We start from the raw sequence: 25,076 nt of genomic DNA, 5'->3' as shown, positions 1-25,076 counted from the left end.
AGGCATGTATTGGAAGAGCCTTAGTAATACATTATATTTAATGTCAATTAGAGTCTAACAAGCAAGTAATGTTTATCAAAAAAAGGTAAATGCAACTTGAGTACCCCAAAATGATTTAATAGACTGTATGCAAAGTCCTTGGCATTTCAAATGCTTCCCCAACACTGTAAACCTAAAACACTTCTTCCTTGCAAAGATCCAAAACTGGTGCGAGTCCAAATGCCTGATCCAAAATTTTCAGGGAACACATCAGCCCAGCATCCAGAGATGAAAAACAAAACATTCCAAAGTTGTGTCAGCTATGGTACTTTAGATTACTCAGCTAAGAACGGAGTCACTCTGTCCTACAGCAAAAAGTGTTCAATGTAGAGTAACTCTGTCCTACTGCAAAAGCTTTCAATGTATTGATCACTTAACAGGCTGTATTTTGTCCTATTGTACTATCCTAGCAATTCACGCACTAGCTGATGAGGTTCATTGATTTGTTAGGTAGCATTATACAAATTCATCAGTAGTAATTTGTGAAGATGGTCAATGACAATACGGATGCGAACTCTATCATATTGAGCTCCAAGAAAATCAGTATGTTGGGCTGAAATTTACACTGTAAAAAAATCCCCTTCAAAGAATGTCAATGGCTTGATGTCGCTTTCCATAATCCACGGCCCGATCTCCCTGCATGTCCCGGTCATCGTCATCTGAAACAAAAGAACATCAATGGTTGAAGTAGAAGTCAAACAGTCTAAAATCAGTCGGCATATAAACAAAGATAAATCCAAAATACTCATGAACACAGGCTCAATTTTGGTTCCATCCAGAAAAATATATAAAACCAGGCAACACAAATTTAAGTAAATCTGAAAATAACAATCAGAATGGGTGTGAATTTCGATGTGTCCAGCGGAAAACAAACACATGGTCCAACAAAATGAGGAACTAACGATCTACAAGTGGGTCATTACAGACAGATGCGATACATGAAAGAAGACAGGAGATAGTAAGTGAATGACATCCACTGAATGCAGACTTTCATGTTCTGGTATCTTCAGTCAAAAACGTTTGATATCCTTGTCTTGAATCATTTATAACCATGCAAGGTAATCCAGATTGAATTGGAGACACACACACACAAAAACCCTGTTTTATGATGGATTCAAGGACCATAGTCATGGCAATGTGAGCTACACTAAAATACTACAGGCAGCAGAAGAGGAGTGGAGTGAGGGGGCAAGTGAGGAATGGCGACCACACATCTGGCACAGCAGTCCAGCCCTTTTGCCTAGCTCACCTTGAACGTCTTCCTCCCCACCATCACCATCCTCTTCCTCATTGTAGGCCAGCTCAGCCTGCTTGTCAGCTTCATACTCACCCACATTGCCATCGTCCCCATTATAGTCCGCTAGCTTAGAGCCATGCTGCGGATCTACTGGGGACTCGATCTCGTCAAAGAACCGACCTGCGGGAGGCAGAGAAGGGGCCTCATCAGGAAGGGAGAGAAAGGAAGGCAAACAAAGGGACAGGAGGAGTGGTTGAAATACAGCCACTAAACGAAGGTTTCAGGGTTGAAGCAGAAAAGGCAATAGAGGCAAACAAAAGCAGCACTTTGGAGTATTTAGACTAACTCTAGAACAGGTTTAGTTTAATGCAGCCCAGGGTTTAAACTATACTTAGACAGATACTGTTTGCTAACATTAATTCAATGTGTCATGATAGCTACTCAAATGTATTTATGAATAAACTCCAGATTCATAGAACAAGTTGACAAAGCTGCAGTACTAACTTAAACATGCTTTTATTTGTATCTTGCTCTATGAGAAATATATTCTGGTGACTTAAAAATTATGCTTACAGTAAAAAAAGGTCTCCTATAAAAAAAAATACCCCTTATGTATATAATATTATAGAATGTGATATGTCAATTATGTATGCATGATGTTTTAGATCATGCAAAGAAGTAAAATGTTTTTGTTGAAAAACCTGGGTAAATTTAAGTCATAATGTATCCTTAGTTGGGGATTGAACTTGCCAGGTAAAGGTAAAACCCACAAGACAGGAACTATATAGAGCTTCTCAGCAACCCAAACTGATTTTTCTAATGGATCTTGAGAAAACGGATGCAAATATGAATAAGAGCAGCAGAATGTTGGGGAAATTGGCAATCCAAGTTTAAAAGTGGCATATCAGGCATGAAGAGGAAAACACTATCACAAATAGGAAAGAGAAAGGAACGGATTGCAGAGTAAAAGTCAGGCAATAGGAAAATATCTTTTCCAGGGAGGTGCCATGAGTCTCATCCTAGTGACGGAATTTCTGGACAGCATTGCTAATTATACTCCCAGTTTGACTTGGAATCCATGAATCCATCACAATGAATGGACAAAACATTTTCTTTTTAAAAATATATCCCACTAATATGAAAACAAATTAGAGATTACCTGAAAGCTTCAATCTAGGAACATATACTGTAGTTTGCCATTTATTGTGATTCAACACCCGATCAATTAAGGTATAGAGCAGAAAAACAGACGATCTGAATTCAGTACTGAGAGCCTAAAAATGTCCAGACATATGTCAACATCAACTTGTCCAGACCGAACGTGTATTATACTAGAGTGGATAACTACTGTCAGGAACAATTTCACACGGCAATGGTGAACTTTACATTTGCATGGTATGGACACTTTGAGTTGCAGTCAAAAGGGAAAAACCTAAACAATGTATTTTGTCATCCAAAATTGAGATTGCATTTGCAAGTTTGTAGTGACCCTAAAATATAAACCACCAAGGAGGAAGACAAAGCCTGTGGAAAGGAGGATTCCAACCCCCCTCTCAGCTGCAGCCCTTTTTTGGATGGACTTGCTGGGAAGTGTTTAGAAATCAGGTGTAAACTGACATGGTGCTTTCTTACAAGACCTGTATGGACAACGTCACACCAAAAACCGTGGATGACCAGCGAAGTTTGTCCTCTCCTCAAACCCAAAACACAGTCTTCACGAGCTTATCTGAAGAGAGGCATTAGGGTTGCCAAGGCAGCCTATGTGAGGATGCTTGAGGACCACTTTGCTGAAAAAGACTTGAAGAGGATGTGGCAGAGGCCTCAACAAATTACAAACTTTTACAGGCAACAAACTAGTGACTATTGGGGTTGGTGCTTCACTGGCAGAGGATTTTAAGCACTTCTTTGACCATTTAAGATTACATGGTATCAGCTGTTGATCCCACCCCTAAAAACAACCAGCAGCAGCACACAGATATTTTAGGAGTATGAAGTGAGGTGTGTGTTGAGAACTGTGAACCCTAGAAAGGTAACTGGTCTGGATTACCAAGAAGGGTGCTGAGGGACTATTGGATGGGATTTTTGCCATGATCCTTCACCATTTCCTGTCACAGGCTACAATTACACCCTGCCTCAAAACCTCCACCGTTATTCCCATCCCCAAGAAGTCATTAGCAGTCAGCCTCAATGACTACAGGCCAGTCGCACTTACGCCTGTGATCATGAAATCTAAAAACTTAGTACTCGACCTGAGAAGGACAACCACAGAACTAGCTCCACTCATCATCAATGGAGAAACTGTAGAGATTCCATTCCTGGGTGTGCAGATCTTCAATGACCTCTGCTGGTCTACAAACACCAGAGCTATGGTTGTCTAGGCCCAGCAGAAACTCCACTCCCTCAAGAATCAACCTGCTGCTGGTGTCCTTCTTAAGAGCCACAGCAGGGAGTATTCAGTCATATGGCAACTGGTTATAGTATGCTGGGAACACGGTTGGGGACAGAAAAACTTTTCAGACCCATCAACAGAGCCCAGAAAATCATCAGCTTCTCTTGGTCCAATCTGGAGGACATTGTCAGTTTGCGAAACCGCAGCGAGCCCACAACATTTTTAGGGAATCCTCTGACTCCGGTTACCACAACTTTGACATGCTGCCCTCTGTTAGACACTACAATTTAAAACAAGAAACAATTGGCTCATAGACAGTTTCTTCCCCAGGGCCATCATCCACCTAAACAGGCACACAAGATTGTGAAAAAAATAATATAATTGTGTGTGCATATATATAAATATATATTTTGCCTATGTATTGAATGATCGGTGTTCATAGTTCATATCTTTGATCATACTTACTTTGGTGATGGCGTGGTGCTCCTGCTGGGAGTGGGTCTTTGCGATGTGGTGGGATGGGGTTTGGTACCTGGGCTGGGTTAGGAGGCAATGGGATTCCCTTTAAGTGTTCATTTGATGCTTTGACATCCGGGGCTTAAGGAAAACAGAAATAGATTTTGGTTATGATGGAGTTGCCCCCCCTAAAGGTAATCATAATCAATTGAAAAATGATTCTAACCTCGAATTTGTCTTTGCTGTTCTCCTAGTTCATCAGCCTTGATATCAGCTTTGTTGTCTTCTTCAAATATGATTGACTTGTCTGCTAAGTTAATGACCCCTGGAGCGGCAATCACAGCAGCCTGGTCTTCACCTCTGTCCTGCTGAAGCCGGGGTTGGTCAAGAGATAAGCCCTGTACCCCTGGGCCATCAGCTGCCCCAACACCTGCTCCAACTCCAGCAACCACCACATCATCAGGGGCTTCATTACGCTTCAATGTGATGGCTGGCTTCTTCAATTCTGTCAAAAATGGGAGAGAAAATGTGAGAAGTATTTTTTTTGTGTTACAGCCACACTGAGCATTTGATGTTGACACCAGCCTATTTAGAACAACTTAAAACTGGTACAACAAATACACGGCCCGCGGACCAGACCCGGTCCGTTGGTTAATTTAATCCAGCCCGTCATATATTTTTAAGTATGTCAAATAAAAAAAACAAATCTTTAGGTCATCTCTACGAAAAAATTTGCGATGTTTGAACTAAATGCTAACCAGATGCTCCCTCTGGCCGCTTGAGGGCAGTAAAGGATATACTTTGGGTCAGCAACCTGCGACTCTTGAGCTACATTTGGCTCCTTATATATAGAATACACATATGCATAATATTTTGTAATGGTTTTCTGTAGGAGGAAAAACATGACATTATGAATATTTTCCAATGACATAAAATATATATCATATATCAAATATTAAATAACTAACTTATGTATGAATCTCCTTTCTCTTTAAATTAAAATATGTTTGTCTAAGGCTTTTATTTTTGTGCAACTCCTGACTTTTGTTTTTGCATCTATAAAAGCTTGTTCAAAACGTTGGCATACAGACCCCTTGCTATACTCTAAGCTTTAGTAGGCCCAGCCAAGTAGATTGATCTGATGTATTCTAATCTTATTGCCCATGCACTGCTAAAACTTCTATTTTTTTGTTTTTGTCAATTTAAAACAAGTACGACAACTATGGCAAAAATATAAAAATATATAAGCGCACATTTGAATTTGTATAGCATGGTGTGTTGGTTCAGGTGTAAAACTGCATCCACCCAACTGTTAAACCACTAAACACTCAATGCCAAACATGAAAATCTTTTTTTCCCCATTGTTTGTAAATAAATGTTTTATGTTTAGAAATCATCCCTTGTAATCACTGATCATAATAGGTAGGGTAAGCTACTTAAGTAGGCTGAATGATAAACAATAATACTGAAAAATTACAGTAAGCAGAAAAATTTGAAATTGACATTCTTTTAGCTATCTGGCCCAGCTGAGAAAAAGCCTGGATTGCCCCCAGAGCCAAATCTGGCCCAGCTGAGAAAAAGCCTGGATTGCCCCCAGAGCCAAAACTGCGTTTGATATCGCCGATTTTACTGGTAAGAGGATGTTTTTTCAGTATTTCAACACAAGAGTAAAATAGAAAATTACTTACCAAATTGTACTTCATCAAGTTTTCCCACCTCACTGTCTTCGATACCTGGCATGCCAGCATCGCTACCTGGTTTACCCAAAACATCTGTCACAGGATAAGGTAGATTGTCAAATTGTGTAAAAACAAAAAAAATGGATTGAGATTCCAATTTAAATATATTTTTTTTTCTCAAAACTGTTCGTATAAGCTGGTTTGTAATGTGAAAACTGTCAAGACAGTTGAGGGGACAAGTCCAAGATAAGCTCCGGCTTTTTTTCCATCAGCCTTTTTTCTTTCTTTTAGTTTTATCGTAACCTTGTTTCTGGACTAAGAAAGAGAAAAACATAAAATGTCAAAAACAAGGTTATGATCGTACCTTTAAAGTCAGGACCGTCACGTCGGTGAGTTGCCACTGTATGGCGCTCTTCTGCTTGTGTGTCTTCTGCAAGTCTTCCACCCAATCCACTCTTTGAGCTGCCTAATGCACTCTAAAATGTTCCCAAGTCAGAAAGAACAGCATATTGCGCATGAAACACACAAACCAGATCAATAATAAAAATCCAATGAAATCAACAAACAATTTCCAACATACTATAATTTCTAGCGCACCCCAAAACATACTCTTTTGTGATATTTCTTTCATATGTTTAGTGTACCAGACTATAAGGAGCATAGAATTAAAGTTACAGTAAGAGTTACTGTTGAATGAAATACAAAAAATGAACAGTATATGTGCATTGAACGATCAGTTAAAATTTTTTACTGATCACAATTGAACAGATCACACCAGGAAGCGGATCAAATCCCACCCACTAGATCACTGCATATACAGATGACACACGAAAATGCCTTAGGTTATATCCAAACATCACACTACTTTGAGTTACAGTACTAAATTGTTGATGTCATTATTGGGCCCGGATGAGAGAATATTGACAGACACTAAACCAGTCTGTGGTACAGAAAAGTTTGGGGACCACTCAGATACAGTATTGTGTAGCCAACTCGCAAAGTCTTTACAAAGCGCATGAGATTCTGAACTGAATGAAGGGGCATAGTGGGGAGTAATTCGGTCGTTCTGAACTGAACAAAGAGAAAGGCATTGAGCAAAGTAATTCAGTAGTACTGAAAAATATAAACGCATGGCTGCATGTATTCGAAACGTTTGTCTCTTACAATGCTCAGTTTGAGCTGAAGTGAGATAAAATGTTATACTTATTTTTAATCACTTTTAATTTTGTCATTCCTCTATTATACCTGCCAACGTGACTAAAAATACTGTGATAATGATATGAAACCTTTACATATGTCGTCGGGATTCCAAGTGGTCAGGCGGATAGGGTCCAGTCCTCTTCGCCACCGCAATCCAGGTTCAATTCCCGTTGCAACCAATGCTTAGCAATTGTATACAACCATCCATATCTCTAGCGGTTAGGATTCGGTGAGCTTATCATTGCTGTCCAGTTTGATCCCTGTTGCCACCCTTGTTGTGCAATTGCGATCAGCGATAAACTTTATTGATTGATCAAAAAACTGCACAAATATGGTATCGCATATCCAATTTTGGCCACATATAAAATGCATCGGATTCTAAGGTGCACGTTCAAATTTCTGGTCGATTTAGGGTTTTTGGGTGCACCTTAATAGTCTGAAAAATACAGTACATTTATTTTATCTGTCACGTGACAAAATGTGGATTAAAGACCGACTGTAATTTTATGTAAAGGGAAATACTAACCCGTCTTAGCTTAACAGTTTCCTCTTCTAGAATCTTCTTGGATTCTTCATACTCATTTTTCAACTGTGCAATCTGTCGCCCACACTGTAAACTAGAGTATGAACATTACAAATAAGAGAAAAAAATGTGCATTATTGCCTTAAAACAACAGAAATATAAGCAATATAAAATGATCAGAGCAATTTATACTCTTAAATTCTGAGAACAGGCATTATATGGGGAATTGTGATTCTATGCACCCCTAGAAGATTTATATATATATATTTGTTGATTTAAAACAATGTTTTTCAAACAGTACGAAGAAAAACCAAGTAGACCCATATGAAAAAAAAAGCAGAAGACATTATCATACCTTTCATATTCCAGCTTTTTCTCCAAGGTGGTTTTATTCTTTTTAACCTCTCTGATCTGGTCTTCCTGTTTCATAAATTCCTGCTTCAAATCATTCAGTTGCTCTATCCAAACACAGACAGATATAAAGACAAAAACATTTTCATTAAAAATGTATAGTGGAGATTCAGCCTTAGCCGGTTATTACAAAAAATATCCTGTTCACTAAAAGTCTACTTTGTCTTTGGAACTGTGAAATTGATTCTGTCACTCCACAAGTATCATTCAACCCATCCTTCTCCACCTGTTATTTCAATATGCTTTCCATTACCAAGAGAAACAAACTCACTGAGATTACCAGTACAGTCTCCGAAATCCTTAATCTGCCTATCACGGACCACTCACACCTCAACAATAAAGCCATCCCACATATGGCCAGAGCAATTACTAGGGATTCAAATTATCCATTATACAGTCACTTCTGCCTGTTCCTCTCAGGCCACAGGTACAGAACTCTGAAGTGGAAGCGGGTACGCTTCAATAAAAGCTTCGTCCCTTCTGTTATTGCTGGACTTAACTGTATGTAATCATCTTATCCAACCGTCTGCATGTGTGATCTCCTGTGTATTGTTCATACGGTATTTGTCCTTGTTTCATGTTTATCTGGCAGGTCTGTGAACACAAATTTTGCTCTGGGGACAATAAAGGTCTATCAACAGTATCTCAGTTTTGGTGCTTGAGCATGTGCAAAATGCCAAAATCTAGCTGTTCTGCAACAGACTGAAACTTAGCAAAGAAAGAGTACTTATTTACTTCATTTAAGGTTTTAATAATCACAATGTTTTACCTACATAAGTATGAAATATACAGGGTTGGGTAGGGTTACTTTAACTGGATTACTTTCAATTACTTTTGGATTACTCCAATACCAAATATGCTAATGAAAGACAAAAGAAACTAAATATGAATAAATTTACTAAATTTTGTGCAGGCTTGGGGAGTAACGGAATACACGGAACGGCAAAAATGATGTTGGCAAGGTGTTTGGATTTATTTTCATTTTGTTTCTGTCGCATTTTTTGTTAGTTTTGCCGGAGATCAAAGAGATCAAAGCCAGGAGAGAAAGCTTGCCACGTGTTGTGAGTCATAATTGTATTCATATTTAGTTTATTTTGTCTTTTATTAGCAGATTTGGTATTGGAGTAATCCAAAAGTAATTGAAAGTAATCAAGTTAAAGTAACCCTACCCGACCCTGGAAATACATCACTAAATCATTGCTAAAGGCTGCGTTGTTACAAGATAGATAGATAAATAGATAGTTTATTCATCCCCGGAGGGAAATTCACATTTCCAGCAGCATCCCTGAGCTGAGAACAATACAATAATAAAGCCAAAAGAATACAATATACAAATACCCAGTGTGACGTGCAAATGCCCACTGTAGCGTGTTATATAGTATATCTAAATAGTGCTACACAGAATACATTGCGCAATAAAATTCGGTAATATGCAGTGTAGGTGGTGTGGTTTAATGTGGGCTTTTACTCTGCCGGGTAGAGTTAAAGAGCCTCATGGCATGAGGAAGAAAAGATCTCTTCAATCTGTCCGTTGTACAAGACAGTGAAACTGCTCTTCTGTCTGGAGATGATGCTGTGTAGTGGATGCGATGGATTGAAACCTCATTTGTGATGTGACACAGCCACCATCTTCCACAACTATTGACTTAGTTGACAAACATGATCACCATTGCTTTAAAAAAAAACACCTAACAGCAGTTAAACCGTTTTTGTAAAACGTTTCTTTTATTCTGCTTCTGTTCACGTAAATGTTTATGGTTTTAGAAATATAACGAAAGTCTTGAATATCTCCCACTCCTAAATTTTGGACTTGTAGCTCAAGGATTTCAGCAATCTGTTGTTTACTCGTTATTTATGATCTTTACTATTCTCTTGTCTTACTTTTTATTTCTTCACTAGTGTGAAGCATATTGTAAACCGCTTTGGGAGGTCTTCAGTAACTTGAAAAGCGCTCTACAAATCCCGATTATTTACCATTTATCCAAGATGAGCAGAGAAGGATAGATACAGTCTGTGGAAGCTTGCCTTTAGATTGATGAGTGCAATTTAATAGTCTTACCTTTAAGCCTTTGGATTTCGGTCATTTGGGCCGAGAGGTCACCTTGTGTCTTAACCTAGAAAACACAGAATGAGAGATTAACAAAGGGTCAGTTTGGATTATACTTGTTTGTTCTTTTGTTTGTTTCTTCACTCACGCAATGCCATATCAACCACGCTGGGTTGAGTGGAATGGGCCCTTTGAACAGTTCTACTTCCTGGATATAATTGATGGGTTGCCATTCCGTGGCCAATCAGGGTTAGTGAAACCGGTGACGTTACCAAAGGCCCGCTAGCAGGCCCACAGACGACAACTTGGAAGCTGATTGGCTAAACCAACAGCTTTCTCTGATGCTAGGGTATACGGCCTTCAGGGTTTTCTGTGAAGGCCTCCGGGTAGATTTTTGAGCCTAGCAACAACTAATGGCTGAAATGTGATTGGTTGAATCCTCAAATATGAAAGCACACATCTAAAAGCAGCGCAACCATGGAGAAGCAATGAAAGGGAGCTGACAATTTAGAATTATTTAATAAGTATTGATGGATAAAATATTATTAGGCCAAGGCTTACAGAGCAATAAAGGAATCCCTGAAATAATTTTTGTATGTACAAAGAAAGTTCCAAAATTGACTCCCTATCTAAAAATGGGGAAAATGAAACTTTAAATAGAAACTACAAAATACGCAATATCAATATAATAGCTGTAATTTCAAAATGTCGAATTTTGGGCACTTTTTACATTGTAAACATCCCATTCATACAAGGTATAAAAATGCCCAAAACATTGAGATAAATCTTTGAAAAATGGCAGAAACAAAAATGATCTACTGTCTGCCTACTCACAATACACATGGTGGGATCAAATTATGGCCCTTTTGCCCTATAGACAGACAAAAAAATGAAAATGTCCCGGAGAAATGATCCAATACACACAAGGATTTTTTTTTAACAAGAATGCCAGAGTTTGCATGTATCATTTGTCACTATACTACAAATCCCACCGTGCTTTGTGGCATCACTATGTCCCAGATGAGCAAAAATGCACAAGCACACAAGCAACCGGATTGCTCAAATGCATATACAGTAATCCCTCGCTGTATCATGGTTTGCTTTTGCAGTTTTGATACTCTGCGGATTTTCATCATGCACTGTGTTCCGCAGAAGCCAGCGTACAGCAAATGTGTGTGTTACGTGGGCGTGACATTCTGTATGCGTGACTGTAATAGGCTGGTGTATGCTGTCAGTCAAAGAGCAGGGCGGTCGCAAAAGTCAATGGGTCCACACAAAACAAACGGCTCGTTACAGTTTTAAAAAATCATTAATTAAAACAGACTGAGAAAAGTCAGACAAGTGCAAAGAACAGGTGATCACCATTGGGTGCTCCGAGGATTGTTATTGTGTCCAGGAAGAAACTGAGGCGGTGTTGGGAGTGAAAGCAATAGCGTGGCCGCAGAACCGGGCTTCTACTGCTGTTATGTAAAAACTGTTACAAGCCACCCCTGCCAAACCTGTATCTCACTAATCCCAGGTCCATTACCCTTTAAACGGATGAGCTGGAGCTACAAACTCATGGGTAAACAAACATTCCTGACTGTTGTATTTCAATCATCACGGAGACCTGGCTTAAACTGAGGTTTCCCTGATGCTAATGGCAGCTAGCCTGCCATTCTCTCCACCGCTTACGTGCACTGAAAGGAGAAATCCTCCAATTTTGTTGAACTATTGTATAATGACAAATAAAAGACTATTAATTTAACTGCAATTCTGTGTATTATTTGTAGATCTATCGTTGTTATTCTTTTACAGTTGCATATATTATACGTTACTAATATCTAAAAAATAAATAAATGTTTCTACTTTGTGGGTTTTGACCATTTCGGGACTGTTTTGAAGCGCAACTCTGCAAAAAGAAAAGGGATTCATGTACATGCAATCGCAATACTTGCACTCGGACTAAGAACTTAATCAGATTATTGTACGTAATCAGGAAACATACTGCAATATTCAGATTATTGCCTGCATTTAAACATACCTATTAACAGAGCTGATAGAATTCACAACTTTCATTAATAGTACATACTAAACGACAAAATTATGCCACAAAGATCACTTAACTGCCGATCAGGGTGCACATACAATAAAAGGGAAAGGGTCTACTAAACAAAACTGCACCTATCGTCACACCCTGCGGTAGTCACAAGTTGATTCAATGGGACTGTCAAAAGGAGGCTCAATTGATAATAATTTGTTCCAGACATTTTAAGGTGAGAGTTAATTTAACATGCTTTTATCATTCATATACTGTAGCACGTTAAAGCCCAACGAAGATGAAAGTTAAATAGGGTACTGAAAGTTGGTTCAAACATTGCCAGTTCCATCATTAACGGTAGTCACATGACCAAATGAAATAAAAAAGATGTATATTTTTGCTCGATTGGGCTCAAAAACAGTCATTTTTGTGAATATGTTTGCTAAATTGGGCTCAAAACAGTCATTTTCGTGTATGTTTGCTAGATTGGGCTCAAAACAGTCATTTTTGTGTAGATTTTTGCTCGATTAAGCTCAAAACAGTCAGTATTTGATGTTTCCAACGAAACATAGTTTAAAAATTGCTAAGTGTTGTCTTAGTATTTTGCACAGCGTGCATTTTTTTCACATTTCAAATATCTTGCCGTTTTTTAACACACTGTATTCAGTTGTTTAGAATAGCAATCATCCAAAATAACTAGAGGAAGAACAATACATATATGGGATAGCCGTTTAAATTTTTGGCCTGATTATCCAGCGCTTTGTGTCTGTTATTTCCTTGTTAAAGGTAAACTCAAAATACGTTAATATTAAATGTCAATTAGTATGTTTATGGCGTGTTTTCATAACAATCTGATCACAATAAGCTACTCATAATAACCTATTAATAAGCTTTATTATCTTCCATGATATTTGTCTACATACTAGTTTGTTGCGATATGGTTTTGTGTCATATGTAAGTTCTGGTTTGTGTTAGCCTGCTTATCCATCTATACATAACAATAAATACAGAAGTTCCCCTACTTACGAACTTTCGAGTTACGAAAAACCGTAAATACAAACATCTTTTCGGGATGTTGAAAAATATCCGGACATTTCTGTAAGTTAGATTTTGTATTGTGTGCACCTTTTTTCTGAGTATAGGACATTACTGTAGTACTTCTTTCCGCCGCTATTAGCGTGTGGTGGTGCTGTGAGAGCTCACCTAGCATCCATCCCGAAGAAGAAATCCGCTTCCTCTTCCTAGTTCGTCTGTAAACATACTAAACTATATCTCCAGCGTGCTAAGAATTTTGACATTTTTATTGTTTAATATCTCAATAAGGTTGGTGTAAAGTGTAACGAGGCAAGCAGTTTCTTTTGAAATGAAAGTGGAATAAGAAAGCTTGATGTGGTTGAGGAAATGGTTGGATCGCTTTTTTTTGGCAATTTTCTACTACGGAGGAAGAAGGCGCCCAACTCTTGAAGCTCATCTTCCAAAAGTAAGTTAAACTTAACTTTACTTCTCTTTATAGAGCATATTTTTTTATTAAATGTTTATTTTTTAGTACAAAACAATAGAGGTTACTTATGCAAGCCTTAAACATATTTATATAAACCTTAAACATATATTCCAAATATAGCACTGAAGCAACTTACGAAGAAATTCAACTTACGAACGATCGTCTTGTTCGTAAGTACCTAAGTTTACATTTAAATGCTGTAAGGGTATTATTTTTTGACAACACATGTTTGAAAATTTGTTTTTTCATTCTTTGGCATTGATTTCAAAACTGTTTTAGTTTGTAAAGTGTAAGGAAGGCACTCGTATTGCATAAAACCATACAGGCACCCAACCATAGAACAAAGTCTAGGCTAAATAAAAGTTTCATCTGTTACAATAAGAGGACAGTGTGACCAATGTTCCCTGTAATTTTCCACGGGTCCGAGCATTAACACAAAGTCGGTGAGCAACGCTTGAAACAACAGTGAGCAACAGCAATCCCAAGTGTGGCAACTAAGTCATTAGTAGTATGATACACAACTGTATTTAACCACATTTTTAGTGGAAGTACAATGTTGGCAACAAGATTGACTTGATATAATTGGAAATTATTTGAATGCAACACAAACTTTTTCTTCTTTTTCCCTGATTTTTTTTCTATTTTTGTTTAATTCCTTTAAAAAAATCTCATTGTGTTTATTTTTTCCTAGCTGTTACTTTTTTCTTTTTGTTCTCTATTTACTTTTTTTCCTTTGTTTCTTTCTTTTCTTTTTTTCTGGCTTTTTTCTGATTTTTTCCTTCTTTTTCTCTCTTTTTTTCTCAGCTTTTCACTACTTTTACATTTTGGTATTTTTTTTCTTTTTTGTTCTATTCCCTCTTCCTTTAAGTCATTTTGTGCATAATTCTACATAATATTTGGTCATATAGGGATTAAAGAAGGAAAAACAACCCAAAGAGCCGTTTAGAACCCGAAAGAGCCGGTTCCTTTTAGTGAGCCGAGCCGAAGAAGCCGGTTCTCGAAAAACTGTACTGACTTCACTCAACTTCGTTCTACTTCGACCTTGACTTCAAAATACTGCATTTAGAAAACAACGTCAGGGGAACCCTTGTATTTTTAACTTCATGCACTGTAACTTTGACTTAATTCGCTTCTTAATTAGCAATTACGAGCCCTGATTTTTGTGAGCTGGCTAGATTTTCTTGTGAGCGGAAAAGCTCTGGCACAATTGCGCACACACGCAGCTTAGAGGGAACATTGCGCTGGATAGATTTTCTTGTGCGCTGAGAATGTGCGGGCAGTACCATATTTTATGAAAAATAATTATAACTAGAGCTCAACTCCTACATATGTGGCTGGGTGAAAGGTAAGTCACAGTTAAACAAACCTGTATGCACTTTGCCAACAAGGAAGTCCACATCCTTTGTCCATCAACCGGTTGGTTGTGGAAAGGGCGTGGATGGCAGTCGTTTTGTTTTTAAGGATTCGGGGATATAATGTCTAATACAGCAACAGATTGAAAGTAATGTGAAATGTCCCAAACACCAATATTTTAACAATTACTCCGATTATGGGGAAATAGTGTTGAATATGTAGAGAGGGCATCATAAGACAAAATTTGACGAACCACCAAGCTTGAGCAAAAGACATTTTTTCAGCACATTTTATTTTATTGAGTAGAGTTGAATGGAATAAGAAATGCCAGAGCCTGTATCCCATATCAACAAATGTACCACTTGAAAAATTGTCTCCCATCGTTACATAAGATTGCTGAGGATCATTTTTGTTGTATAAATGGTGGGTTCAAAACAAGGTGCGAGCAGAGTTCTTTTGTAAAATTGTCACAAAATACTATTAAGGGGAGTGCGCTATGTGCAAAAGATCCACCCACCCCTAACCCCCACCCAATCAAATTGCCCCGGGTGCTTGGCTGGTGTTTTGGGGTGTTTACAGTTTGTTCTGTGTGGTGTCATCATAAAGTTTTTCAACAGTGAACATACAGAGTTTAATGAGCTTGTAAAAAAAGGATTCATTAGAGACATACAGACAAAATGGGGTCTGTTGGTATAACACTGTGAGTGAAATCTGTAGTTAAAACTTAGCCCTGTATATTTTGGACCCAACCGATAGCTTCTTATACAAAAAATTAGAAATGAAATGAAAGGATCTGCATTTATATAGCGCTTTTCAAGTCAATGACTTCCCAAAGCGCTTTACAATGTGCTCCACATTTCCCAATAGCGGCCTTGCAGCCATGTAAGGCGCTAACCTGCTTATTGGGGGTATTAGGGGTTCAGTGTCTTACCCAAGGACACTTCGACATGTAACACGGACGAGCCGGGATTCGAACTGGGATCCCTTGATCCCAAGACGAGCGCTCTACCTCCTGAGCTACTGCCGCCCCCGCCCAACTCTTGAAGCTCATCTTCCAAAAGTAAGTTAAACTTAACTTTACTTCTCTTTATAGAGCCCTAAATTTAATTTCCGAGGCAGATGTACTTATGAAAAGCACCATATCTAGCTCCTGAGCCATATGTTCCGGACTCCAGACATAAACCCACAAATGAGTGGGATGAAACTGACAAAGACCTGGATTTTTTACAATTGATCGTTCTGTGAAAACACAAGATTTGTTGTAAATAGCACTGACTCATAAGCAACACTAATAAAAAATGTACTTTCCACACTATAAAGAGCACCGGATTATAAGACGGACCCCCCCAAAATTGTATTTTTTTTCATGTATAAGGCGTACCGGACTATAAGGCTCATGGAATTATAACAACTGTAAGGACTAGAATTGCATAAAAATGACTTAAAAGTGCCATATTTGGCATTAACCACTGGTCACAATTGCATAACATTGGATGCAACCGGAATGGAACTAAAATCACGACGTGGATTGCACCAGATTCTATCCAATAGACCTGTGTTTCTCAACTTGTGGGTCGTGACCCAAAAGTGGGTCACGGACACGTATTCATTGGGTCGCGGTTCTTTGCCTTGGTAAAATAATTCGAAGAAAATAAATAAATGAAGGTCTTATCACTCCTTAACAGGAGTTGACACGCACCATTTTACACCACAGAAAAAGACCAGTAACGTCTTTTTACCCATTTTGGCCATGGAAAAGCAGATACAAAGAACTATGGCAACGTGATTTTCTTATTTTAAAGACAAAGCCCCAATGTGTTATGTGCATCAAGGTGGAGGCACTGGTCTAGTGGACAGGATCCGGTGCAATCTGATCCGGGATAGATTCTCATTGTCTTAAATGTCATTAAACCTTCTATGTCCCTAGCAGCATGGAGGCTAGGATTCCGTGCCTTCACCATTGCTCTCTGGTTCAATCCCACATTTCCGAATGTGTCCGCATTTAAGGCTCCCTGCATTGTATTATGCACTTTCAAATTTCTGGCCAATTAGGGTTTTTTAGGTGCGCCTCAAAGTCCAGAAAATGTGGTAATATTCAGTGGAGGGTCGGCAGGGCCTGCAATGCCTTCTCTGCTGGCCTTAAAATATCCGAAACATGAGATGTTAATTACATTTTGTTTATGAATACCCATTCAATAATCAGCTTCCTTTCATTGCATTTCCCCGAGTTGTGCTCCTTCCAGATGTGTGCTTTCATATTCAAGCATTTAACCAATCTAATTTCAGCCATTACTTGTTGCCAGGGTCTGTAATATGCCCGGAGGCCTACACAAGGACTTCTGAAGGTCCTGAGGAACAACATCAGTGTTTAGTATTATCAATCAGATTCCGAGTTAGCGCCTGCTAGCCAGCTGCGGAAAACAACACTGGTTTTACAAACTAGGGGACGGTAATGAAATTATCACAACAAAAAAGTTAAAAACATGATTCTTGTTTCAACTGCTTCTGAAAGACAGACATTTTTAGCCTAAAATCGAAAAACAACAGGACAGGCTCGACTTTCACAATTAGGTTTGATGGCGATGGAAAAGAACTTCTTGATGGAACTGAAATGCATAGAAGATGTATGACAGACTACTTGAATTTCTTATGAGAAAGTAGGAATGATTTATGCATGAATGGGTGTTTAAATGTGACTGTAGTCATCCATCCATCCATTATCTGCACCGCTCATCCTCAGTAGGGTCTCGGGGGTGCCGGAGCCCATCCCAGCTATCTTCAGGCAGTGGGCAGGGGGACACCCTGAACTGGTTGCCAGCCAGTCACATGGCACACAGAGACAGACAACTCAACTGCTCAGTCACACTTAGGGACAATTTGGACCGGCCAATTCACCTGACATGCATGTTTTTGGAATGTGGGAGGAAACCGGAGGGCCCGGAGGATACCCGCGCAAGCACGGGGAGGACATACTAACTCCAGACAGGAAGGTTCGATCTCATGACCTCAGAACTGTGCCACACACGCACTAACCACTGCACCGCCATGCTGCCCTGACTATAGTAAAGTGATGTTTATTTGTATAGCCCTTAATCATAAGGAGTCACAAAGGGCTGCACAGACTACAGATTATTATTACACCATCTAAAACCTACACGAGGGCAAGGAAAAAAACTCAAAAAACTCAACTTGAGGAAGATGAAGAAACCTTAAGAAGGGATAATGCAATGCGGTTATTATTGATGCATTTAGTATCTGTCGCAGCTATAGTAAAGATCAAAGCGGCGCCGCAGCGAGTGGCAGCCTTTCCAGCAGCTCCATGTTTTCTCGCACTAATTGTTAATGTTATGTTTATTTGTATAGCCCTTAATCACAAAGAGTCTCAAAGGGCTGCACAGATCAAAGACTATTGCAAACTATTATTACACCATCTAAACCAACTCAACGTGCAGAGGATTGATGGGAACCAAAACAAAGTTATTTGTTCTACAATAAGTGTTTTATTATTTTTTTTACTTTGCTGTTGGCTCGGTTAGTTGTCAGTGAGAGAAGTTTGTAAGTTACTGCGGCCACTTTACTTGCCCTTTGTTGTGATTTATTGTTTTTATTGTCTGCTTCTATCTTTGGTGTTTTTCGTCCCGTTTGACAACTACACTTTAGATTACTTTCTATCCTATGGACATGGGTTTTAACGCACAAAAATGCGTTTATTCGAGGAATCAACTCCTTGCCCTGAAGAATTCTTGTGCTGGCGTGATGAGGGGGCCTATCGTGGATGGAGAGCCGGAGCTAGCTAAGCGTCTGGCGTGTTATAAGTCTTCGGTACCGTCCGTAATCATGGTACATGTGAACTCTCTACCAAAGAAGACCGACGAACTGGCTGTGCTGGTGAAAAACATCAAAGCGCACAGAGAGTGCAGTTTGCTGTGTTTTACGGAAACGTGGCTCACGTCTAGCATCCCGGAAGCTAACGTGGAGCCACCTGGCTTCAGCGCTATTAGACAGAGACACGAATGGCTGCGGGAAGCGGAGAGGAGGTGGACTCCCTAACACGAGGTGGTGTATCCCTGGGCACAAAGATTTCTATCTGCCGCAGGGATATCGAACTTCGGACTAGCGTGTGACATCATCCACTCCGCAGTGTCTAAACTACAACAAAGCACCCCGAGGGCATCCTGTTAATAAACAACAAAGGAGACTGCTGGAACTGTGAATTTCCCTACGGGGATGAATAAAGTATCTATCTATCCATCTAAAGCACATATGTCAGAGTCAAGGCCCGCGGGCCACATTAGGCCCGCGAGAGGGTTTTACCTGGCCCGCGTGACGATATCAATATATTATTAGATCCGGCCCGCAGGCCGCTGCAAGCCAGCAGCCCGCAGTACGCATGAATACTACATTTCCCACAATGCAACGGGGACGCGCCGAGCGGGAACAAAGCGGGAGGCGGTTTGATTTATTCAGCAGTCGATCAGCAGCAGTCATTAGCATAACAGCAAAAATTAGCCCACATTACCCATCAACAATGGCTAAACGGAAGGTGGACACTGAAAACCGGGGCTTTCAAACAAGGTGGGAGTTGGAGTACATGTTCACGGAGGTAGCTGGAAAAGTATCAGCGTCAGCCTCAAACAAGTAATGTAGAGTTGTAGTAATACAGTACTGTATATAAATGTATGTAAATACAGTAATAATACAGTAATGTTTCCTGTGCAATTACACATTTGAAGTTTTTACTCCGTTCAAGTTTAAAAGTTAAATATGCACATAAAGAAGGTCTTGTTTTTTGTTGTTCCCCTCGGGAATTTTAAAGCTTTATTGTCTATGTTGACTATGTTGTTTTTGTTTGCCGACTCTGTCCTGGGAGTCTTTCTTGTTTTTCGGCTTTTCATGGAAAATAGATCTTGATGTGGACAACAGTCTTTTGATAAAATTGTCTCCTATTTAGCAGAGAAAATGACTTTTGATTGTTATTATTTGTTAATCAGTAATTCCTTTTTTTCACACTAACCCAGAGAAAGCCCAGAAAGGAAAGTCAATGTACATTTGAGCAGGACAGATGAGGTCCAGTGTGTTGATTGCTATTGGTTTTAAGTAACAAGAGATTTTTGCACTTTATTTTATTGTATTTCGAGGCAATATTTCTTTTTAATAATTTCAGATGATTGAATGATAGAAAATGGTTATGAGTTGTTGTTATGAGATATGTTATGAGTTTTTTATATAAAGGACATTTGTATTTTGTGCCTGCTGAAATTAAAAATGACTGACAGAGTCATAAGAAAATATTGCTTTATTTATCCAATCATATTGTAATATATTTGTTGTGTTTTCAGTAGGTTAAATCTTGGTTTCAGTAAAGATTGGACAGTCCGGCCCTCGGCTTGTAGCCAAATGTTTTATTTGGCCCTCCGTCCATTTGACTTTGACACCCCTGATCTAAAGGTTTTATATGCATAAATCAGGGGTGTCAAACTCGTTTTAGCTGGGGGCCACAAATGCTATAAAAAAATCTCACGGGGGCCGGACTAGTAAGTTTAAGAGAAAGAGAGAGGGAGAAAAAAAGAGAGAAAGAGAGGTAGAGAAAGAGAGAGCGATAAACAGATAGGGAGAACAGAATAGAGATATGAATGGAGAAGATGGGGGAAATGAATACAGAGAGAAAAAGAAAGTAAAAAAAGAGAAAGATATAAAGAAAAAGAGAAGTGAAACGACAGAAAGAAAAAGAGTCAGCAGGAGAAAAAGAGACAGTGAGGTGAGAAAGTGAGAGGCCGAAAAAGGGAAAGAAAGAGGGTGAGAAAGAAAAATAGAAAGAAAGAGAATTAAAGTGTAAATTAGAGAGAGAAAATAGAAAGAGTTGGAGTGAGAGAAAAGTAAAGAAAAGAGAAAAAAAGAGAGTGAACAGGAGAAAGAAAAAGAGGGAGAAATAAATAAAAATGAAGTGAGTCAGAGAGAAATGGAGAAATACTACCACAATTGTTTTGCAAGTGTTAACTAGCTATGGTGACATCCGGTGGAAATATTTAAAACTACAGCTCATTTTCCTCTTGCGCTTCTCTCACTGTTGTCTTGCAGGCCGAATTTAAACCATTGATGGGCTCACTTTTGAGCAGGTAACATGTTTATTTTACTTTTTTTCTACTCAAATTGCTCGTATTGAAACTGTTATGTACTCTACCATAAAGCTCATTTCAGCATAATAAGCTTTATGGTAGAGTGCATAACAGTTCTCAAAAGTGATTATTATACGGTGTGCTTTACCGTTCGATTCCATTCACAACAAATACAAAGACAGAATGGTTTAAGTTGTATTACATTCCCAACAAATGCAAGACAAAGTGGTTTTGGTTATATGTTCGCCATTACATTCCCGAGAAGTGATATAAAAGTGAAATGAAACGAGGTAAAAGTGGTTATAGTAGCGAGGGGATGCAAATCTCTGCAGGGATGCATTTCTCGGCATAACACCGGCCACTGGTAAAACAGTGGAACCTCGGTTTTCGAACGCCTCTCAGTTCGAACAAATCGGTTCTCGACCAAAAATTTCGAGAAATTCTTGCTTCGCTGTTCGGTCAAATAATCGGAGTTCGAACGCCGGTACGCTAGGGTGCGATGCTGAGCGGCGTACGGGTGTAGATCGTGTAGATTGCCCCCACCCCTCGTGAAGAACTGTTATCACGTGCGGACGTGTTTCGTTTTGCTTTCGCTTTTAATATAGGTGTACCAAGTGTTTTAGCCCCTAATTATGCCTCCGAAGGTCGGTGCAAGCAGCAAAGTTGCTACAGGTGAAAAAAAGAAGAGTAGTGCGTACAACTATTGCATTTAAGAAAGAAATAATAGCAAAATATGAAGAAGGTGTGCGAGTTTCAGATCTTGCTATACATACAGCATGGCTTCTGCTGAGCACCACAAAGGTAAGAAATCCTATTCATAATTCTTTTCTTTACCCTTTGTTTATTTTTACACGTTCATGTTAGCGTAATCTTTCGTACGGAAGATTACGATAACGCGAACGTACAATTAGCCTGGGTTAGCTTTGTTTACGTAAAACATTCAGGGTGTTGTAACGGAGCCCCATTTCCAATGAAGCGCTACCCACTTGTTGTGGAGACCCGGGTGCTAAATGACGTGTAAACGACCAGATTTTTTTATTTTTACACGTTCGTGTTAGCGTAATTTTTCGTACGGAAGATTACGCTGACGCGAACGTACGATTAGCCTGGGTTAGCTTCATGTTTACGTTCCTGGTAAACATTCAGGGTGTTGGAATGGATTAAAAATGATTTACATTACTTTTAAAGGGAAAAACGATTTCGGTGATTGAACAAATCAATTTTCGAACAGGGTTCTGGAACGGATTATGGTCGAGAACCAGAACATTCAGTTGACTTGTTGGAGCAGTGAGGAATAAAAAGCTCGACGCACCTTTTCGTCGTTGCACTTTTTGACGAGCGCGTCTCTGGCTTGCAGCTTCCCCTCCATGAGGCTGTAGTCTCCATCCTTCTTGTCCAGCTGCTTCCTGTGCGTGTCCACCTGCGCCATCAGCTCGGAGTTGCGCTTCTCCAGTCTGCTCCTCGCCGCGTCCGAACGCTTCACCCGGGACTGAACCTCCACTAACTCGTCCAGCAATCGCCCATGCTTGCTGGACACGCTCCAGTAGTTAAACGCCAGTATGGCGATGATCGCCATGAGGAAGATGAGGATGAAAGACGGGAGGCGGCCTCCTCGTCGGTTTGCGCCAAAACCAATCATGTCCGAACGGGAATGAATAACTTATCACTTCAGTTTCTCTTGGGTGGGTTTTCAGCGAGAGTATCTCCCACGTTGGGTGAGACGCATCGGTGTACGTGACATGCCGTGTTTTGTATGCGTGGAGCGCTCACAAACACAAAGTCCCACGCGCGAGGCTTTAATGGCTTGTCACATCCTTTGGCGTTTCACTCGCAGTCTTCTTTCCGCATACTGGGCTGGACATCTTCCCGCAAGTCCGCCCAATGTCACTGGGAAAGGAGGACGTGGCCTAGCCCAGCTGGCACAGCACGCGAGACGTGGAAGTGGATCTCAGCGCGGCTCCGTGGAACAGACGCGACAACCGCAAATGATACAGCTAACCCGAGCTAAATAGCATTAGCGCGTGTTTGACTTCTTTTTTTTTAACCCAAACTGATAAAAACCTCTTGTGTTCCCGACAATTTCATGGGTTTAATGTCTCAATTCAACCAAAGTGTCCATTGCTTACGATGGGAAATTAACGTTAGCGACCATAACACTACCGCAGTCCTGATCAGCTACACGCAAAGAGTGGGTTTGAAAGCGGCAGCTTTCCCTCCGTGTTTTAGCTCAAAAGTTACTTTAAAGAAACGAAAAAATGGCAACAATTAAACCGGGCAAACCTCCGGGAGAGTCGCTTTAATGCAAGAAGCTGTCTTCCAACGTGTGATTTCCGTCTTGACTCCAGGGCGAAATAATACAACGGGGTTTCAATCAAAAGCGGATGTTCCTTTCAAAATAAAAGATTTATACTTCGTGTTAACGTGGCATGGGGCGGGCTTTGAATCGGTGTTTTTTTTGGGTTTGAACAATTTTTTTTGACACTTTTAACAGCAATTAAACACATTCACAATTTCATTATATCATATTCTATCAATATGAGGTTTGAACAATTTTTATCGACACTTTTAACAGCAATTAAAGACATTCACAATTTCACTATATCATTCTAACAAGGTTTCTGGAGGTAAAGTGAAAGTGTGACATTCTGCCTTTTGTTCTTTATTTCCGCCAAAGCTTTTAGTTCTTGTTTGATCTCTCTGATTTCATCATTAAATTCGATCCCCTTTTGTGTTAGGGTAAAATAGCGTTGGAGTCTTCTTTGTAGTCCCAACATGTATTTCATCTCTTTAAGTTTTTTATTTATTCCTGCATTTTGGTCTCAACTTGTCTGACTTTGGGACCTGCTGTTGCATCCTAATTGGGAAGCTGCGACTCAAATGAAGAAAATAATCTCATACCTGTCAACCTGTACGTTTTTGCTGTACAAAGTACGTTTATTATGCATTTTGAGATGTGTACGACGTACAAGAAAATCTATACGGAAAAACGCAAATTTGTCAATTATGGGTACTGTCCGGTATACACCGACTATCACGAAACGGCAAATCAATCAAGTCAAACGAGTTCACCGCGGTAGCCTCTATCTCGGTATCGTTTATTTCGTTGCAAACAAAGCGAGCGTTTGATGCTACTGTATGCATGCGTCTGCCGCTGTAGTCCCTAATTTCGACTCCCCTGCAAAATCCTGCCCCCCTCGCGTGAACGCGCATTCTGCTGCGCTTCCAACAATAGCAATCGTATTCTATATAATAAGCTTATTAAAACAATAAAGCTATTGTCGGAAGCGCAGCAGAATGTGCGTTCATGAGAGGGGGGAGGAGTTTGCAGGGGAGTCGAAATGAGGCGCTAAACATCAATGGTTGATATTTTAGTTTGGTTTACAAAATAGAAATGCCAACTAATTTTTTCTTACAAAGATATATTTATTTACAAAGGGTTATTAATGGATATTTTAGTTACGCTGATAACAATTGTTCTTCATCTCATCTCATCAGCCGTACCGCTTATCCTCATTAGGGTCGCGGGGGGGCTGGAGCCCATCCCAGCCATCTCCAGGCAGTGGGCAGGGGACACCCTGAACTGGTTGCCAGCCAATCGCAGGGCACACAGGGACAGACAACTCATTCGCTCATTCACACTTAGGGACAATTTGGACCGGCCAATTCACCTGAAATGCATGTTTTTTGGAACGTGGGAGGAAACCGGAGTGCCCGGAGGAAACCCACGCAAGCACGGGGAGAACATACAAACTCCGCACAGGAAGTCTGGAGCTGGATTTGAACCCACGACAGGTTCCCATGACATGAACTGTGCCGCACAAGCGCTAACCACTGCGCCGCCGTGCTGCCCTCAATTGTTCTTGATCTAAAAAAAAATATTATTAAGAATATGTACAGAATGATATAACGAAGCACATGTACACTATAACATGTTAAACTACATAAAAAAACACGTTTGAAAAAAAAATATGGTGTAAGATTTTTTTGTATTTTGTAAGGGAAAATTCGACAGTTTGTAAGGGCATGGAGCCCTGGAGCTTGACAGGTACGTAATCTACTTCTTAAATTTTGCAGTGAATGGATTTTGCAGTTTAAAGCAGATATA

At 39.7% G+C, this 25,076-nt stretch overlaps 1 protein-coding gene across 2 annotated transcripts; it reads right to left on the bottom strand.

The window, feature by feature from the left end:
* Positions 1-96: 96 nt before the first annotated feature.
* On the bottom strand, positions 97-23,345 carry golm2 (golgi membrane protein 2). 2 transcript variants are annotated; one of them, XM_088333688.1, is made up of 10 exons: positions 22,284-23,345; positions 9,994-10,048; positions 7,879-7,981; positions 7,527-7,617; positions 6,165-6,276; positions 5,810-5,893; positions 4,348-4,626; positions 4,131-4,262; positions 1,289-1,456; positions 97-698 (listed from the first exon to the last, which is right to left on the bottom strand). In XM_088333688.1, exons 1-10 carry the CDS (start codon positions 22,608-22,610, stop codon positions 622-624), a joined length of 1,428 nt encoding a protein of 475 aa, XP_088189814.1. In that variant the 5' UTR covers positions 22,611-23,345; the 3' UTR covers positions 97-621. The 2 variants fall into 2 exon arrangements, with proteins under 2 accessions (XP_088189814.1, XP_088189815.1); XM_088333689.1 differs by lacking the exon at positions 1,289-1,456.
* Positions 23,346-25,076: the final 1,731 nt, after the last annotated feature.

The sequence above is a fragment of the Urocampus carinirostris genome, chromosome 4 (assembly GCF_059441175.1).
Source record: "Urocampus carinirostris isolate Australia breed hairy pipefish chromosome 4, RoL_Ucar_1.0, whole genome shotgun sequence".
NCBI classification, from domain to species: domain Eukaryota; kingdom Metazoa; phylum Chordata; class Actinopteri; order Syngnathiformes; family Syngnathidae; genus Urocampus; species Urocampus carinirostris.
The sequence above is the reverse complement of the archived record's forward strand: the minus strand, read 5'-3'. Positions and strand labels throughout refer to the sequence as shown.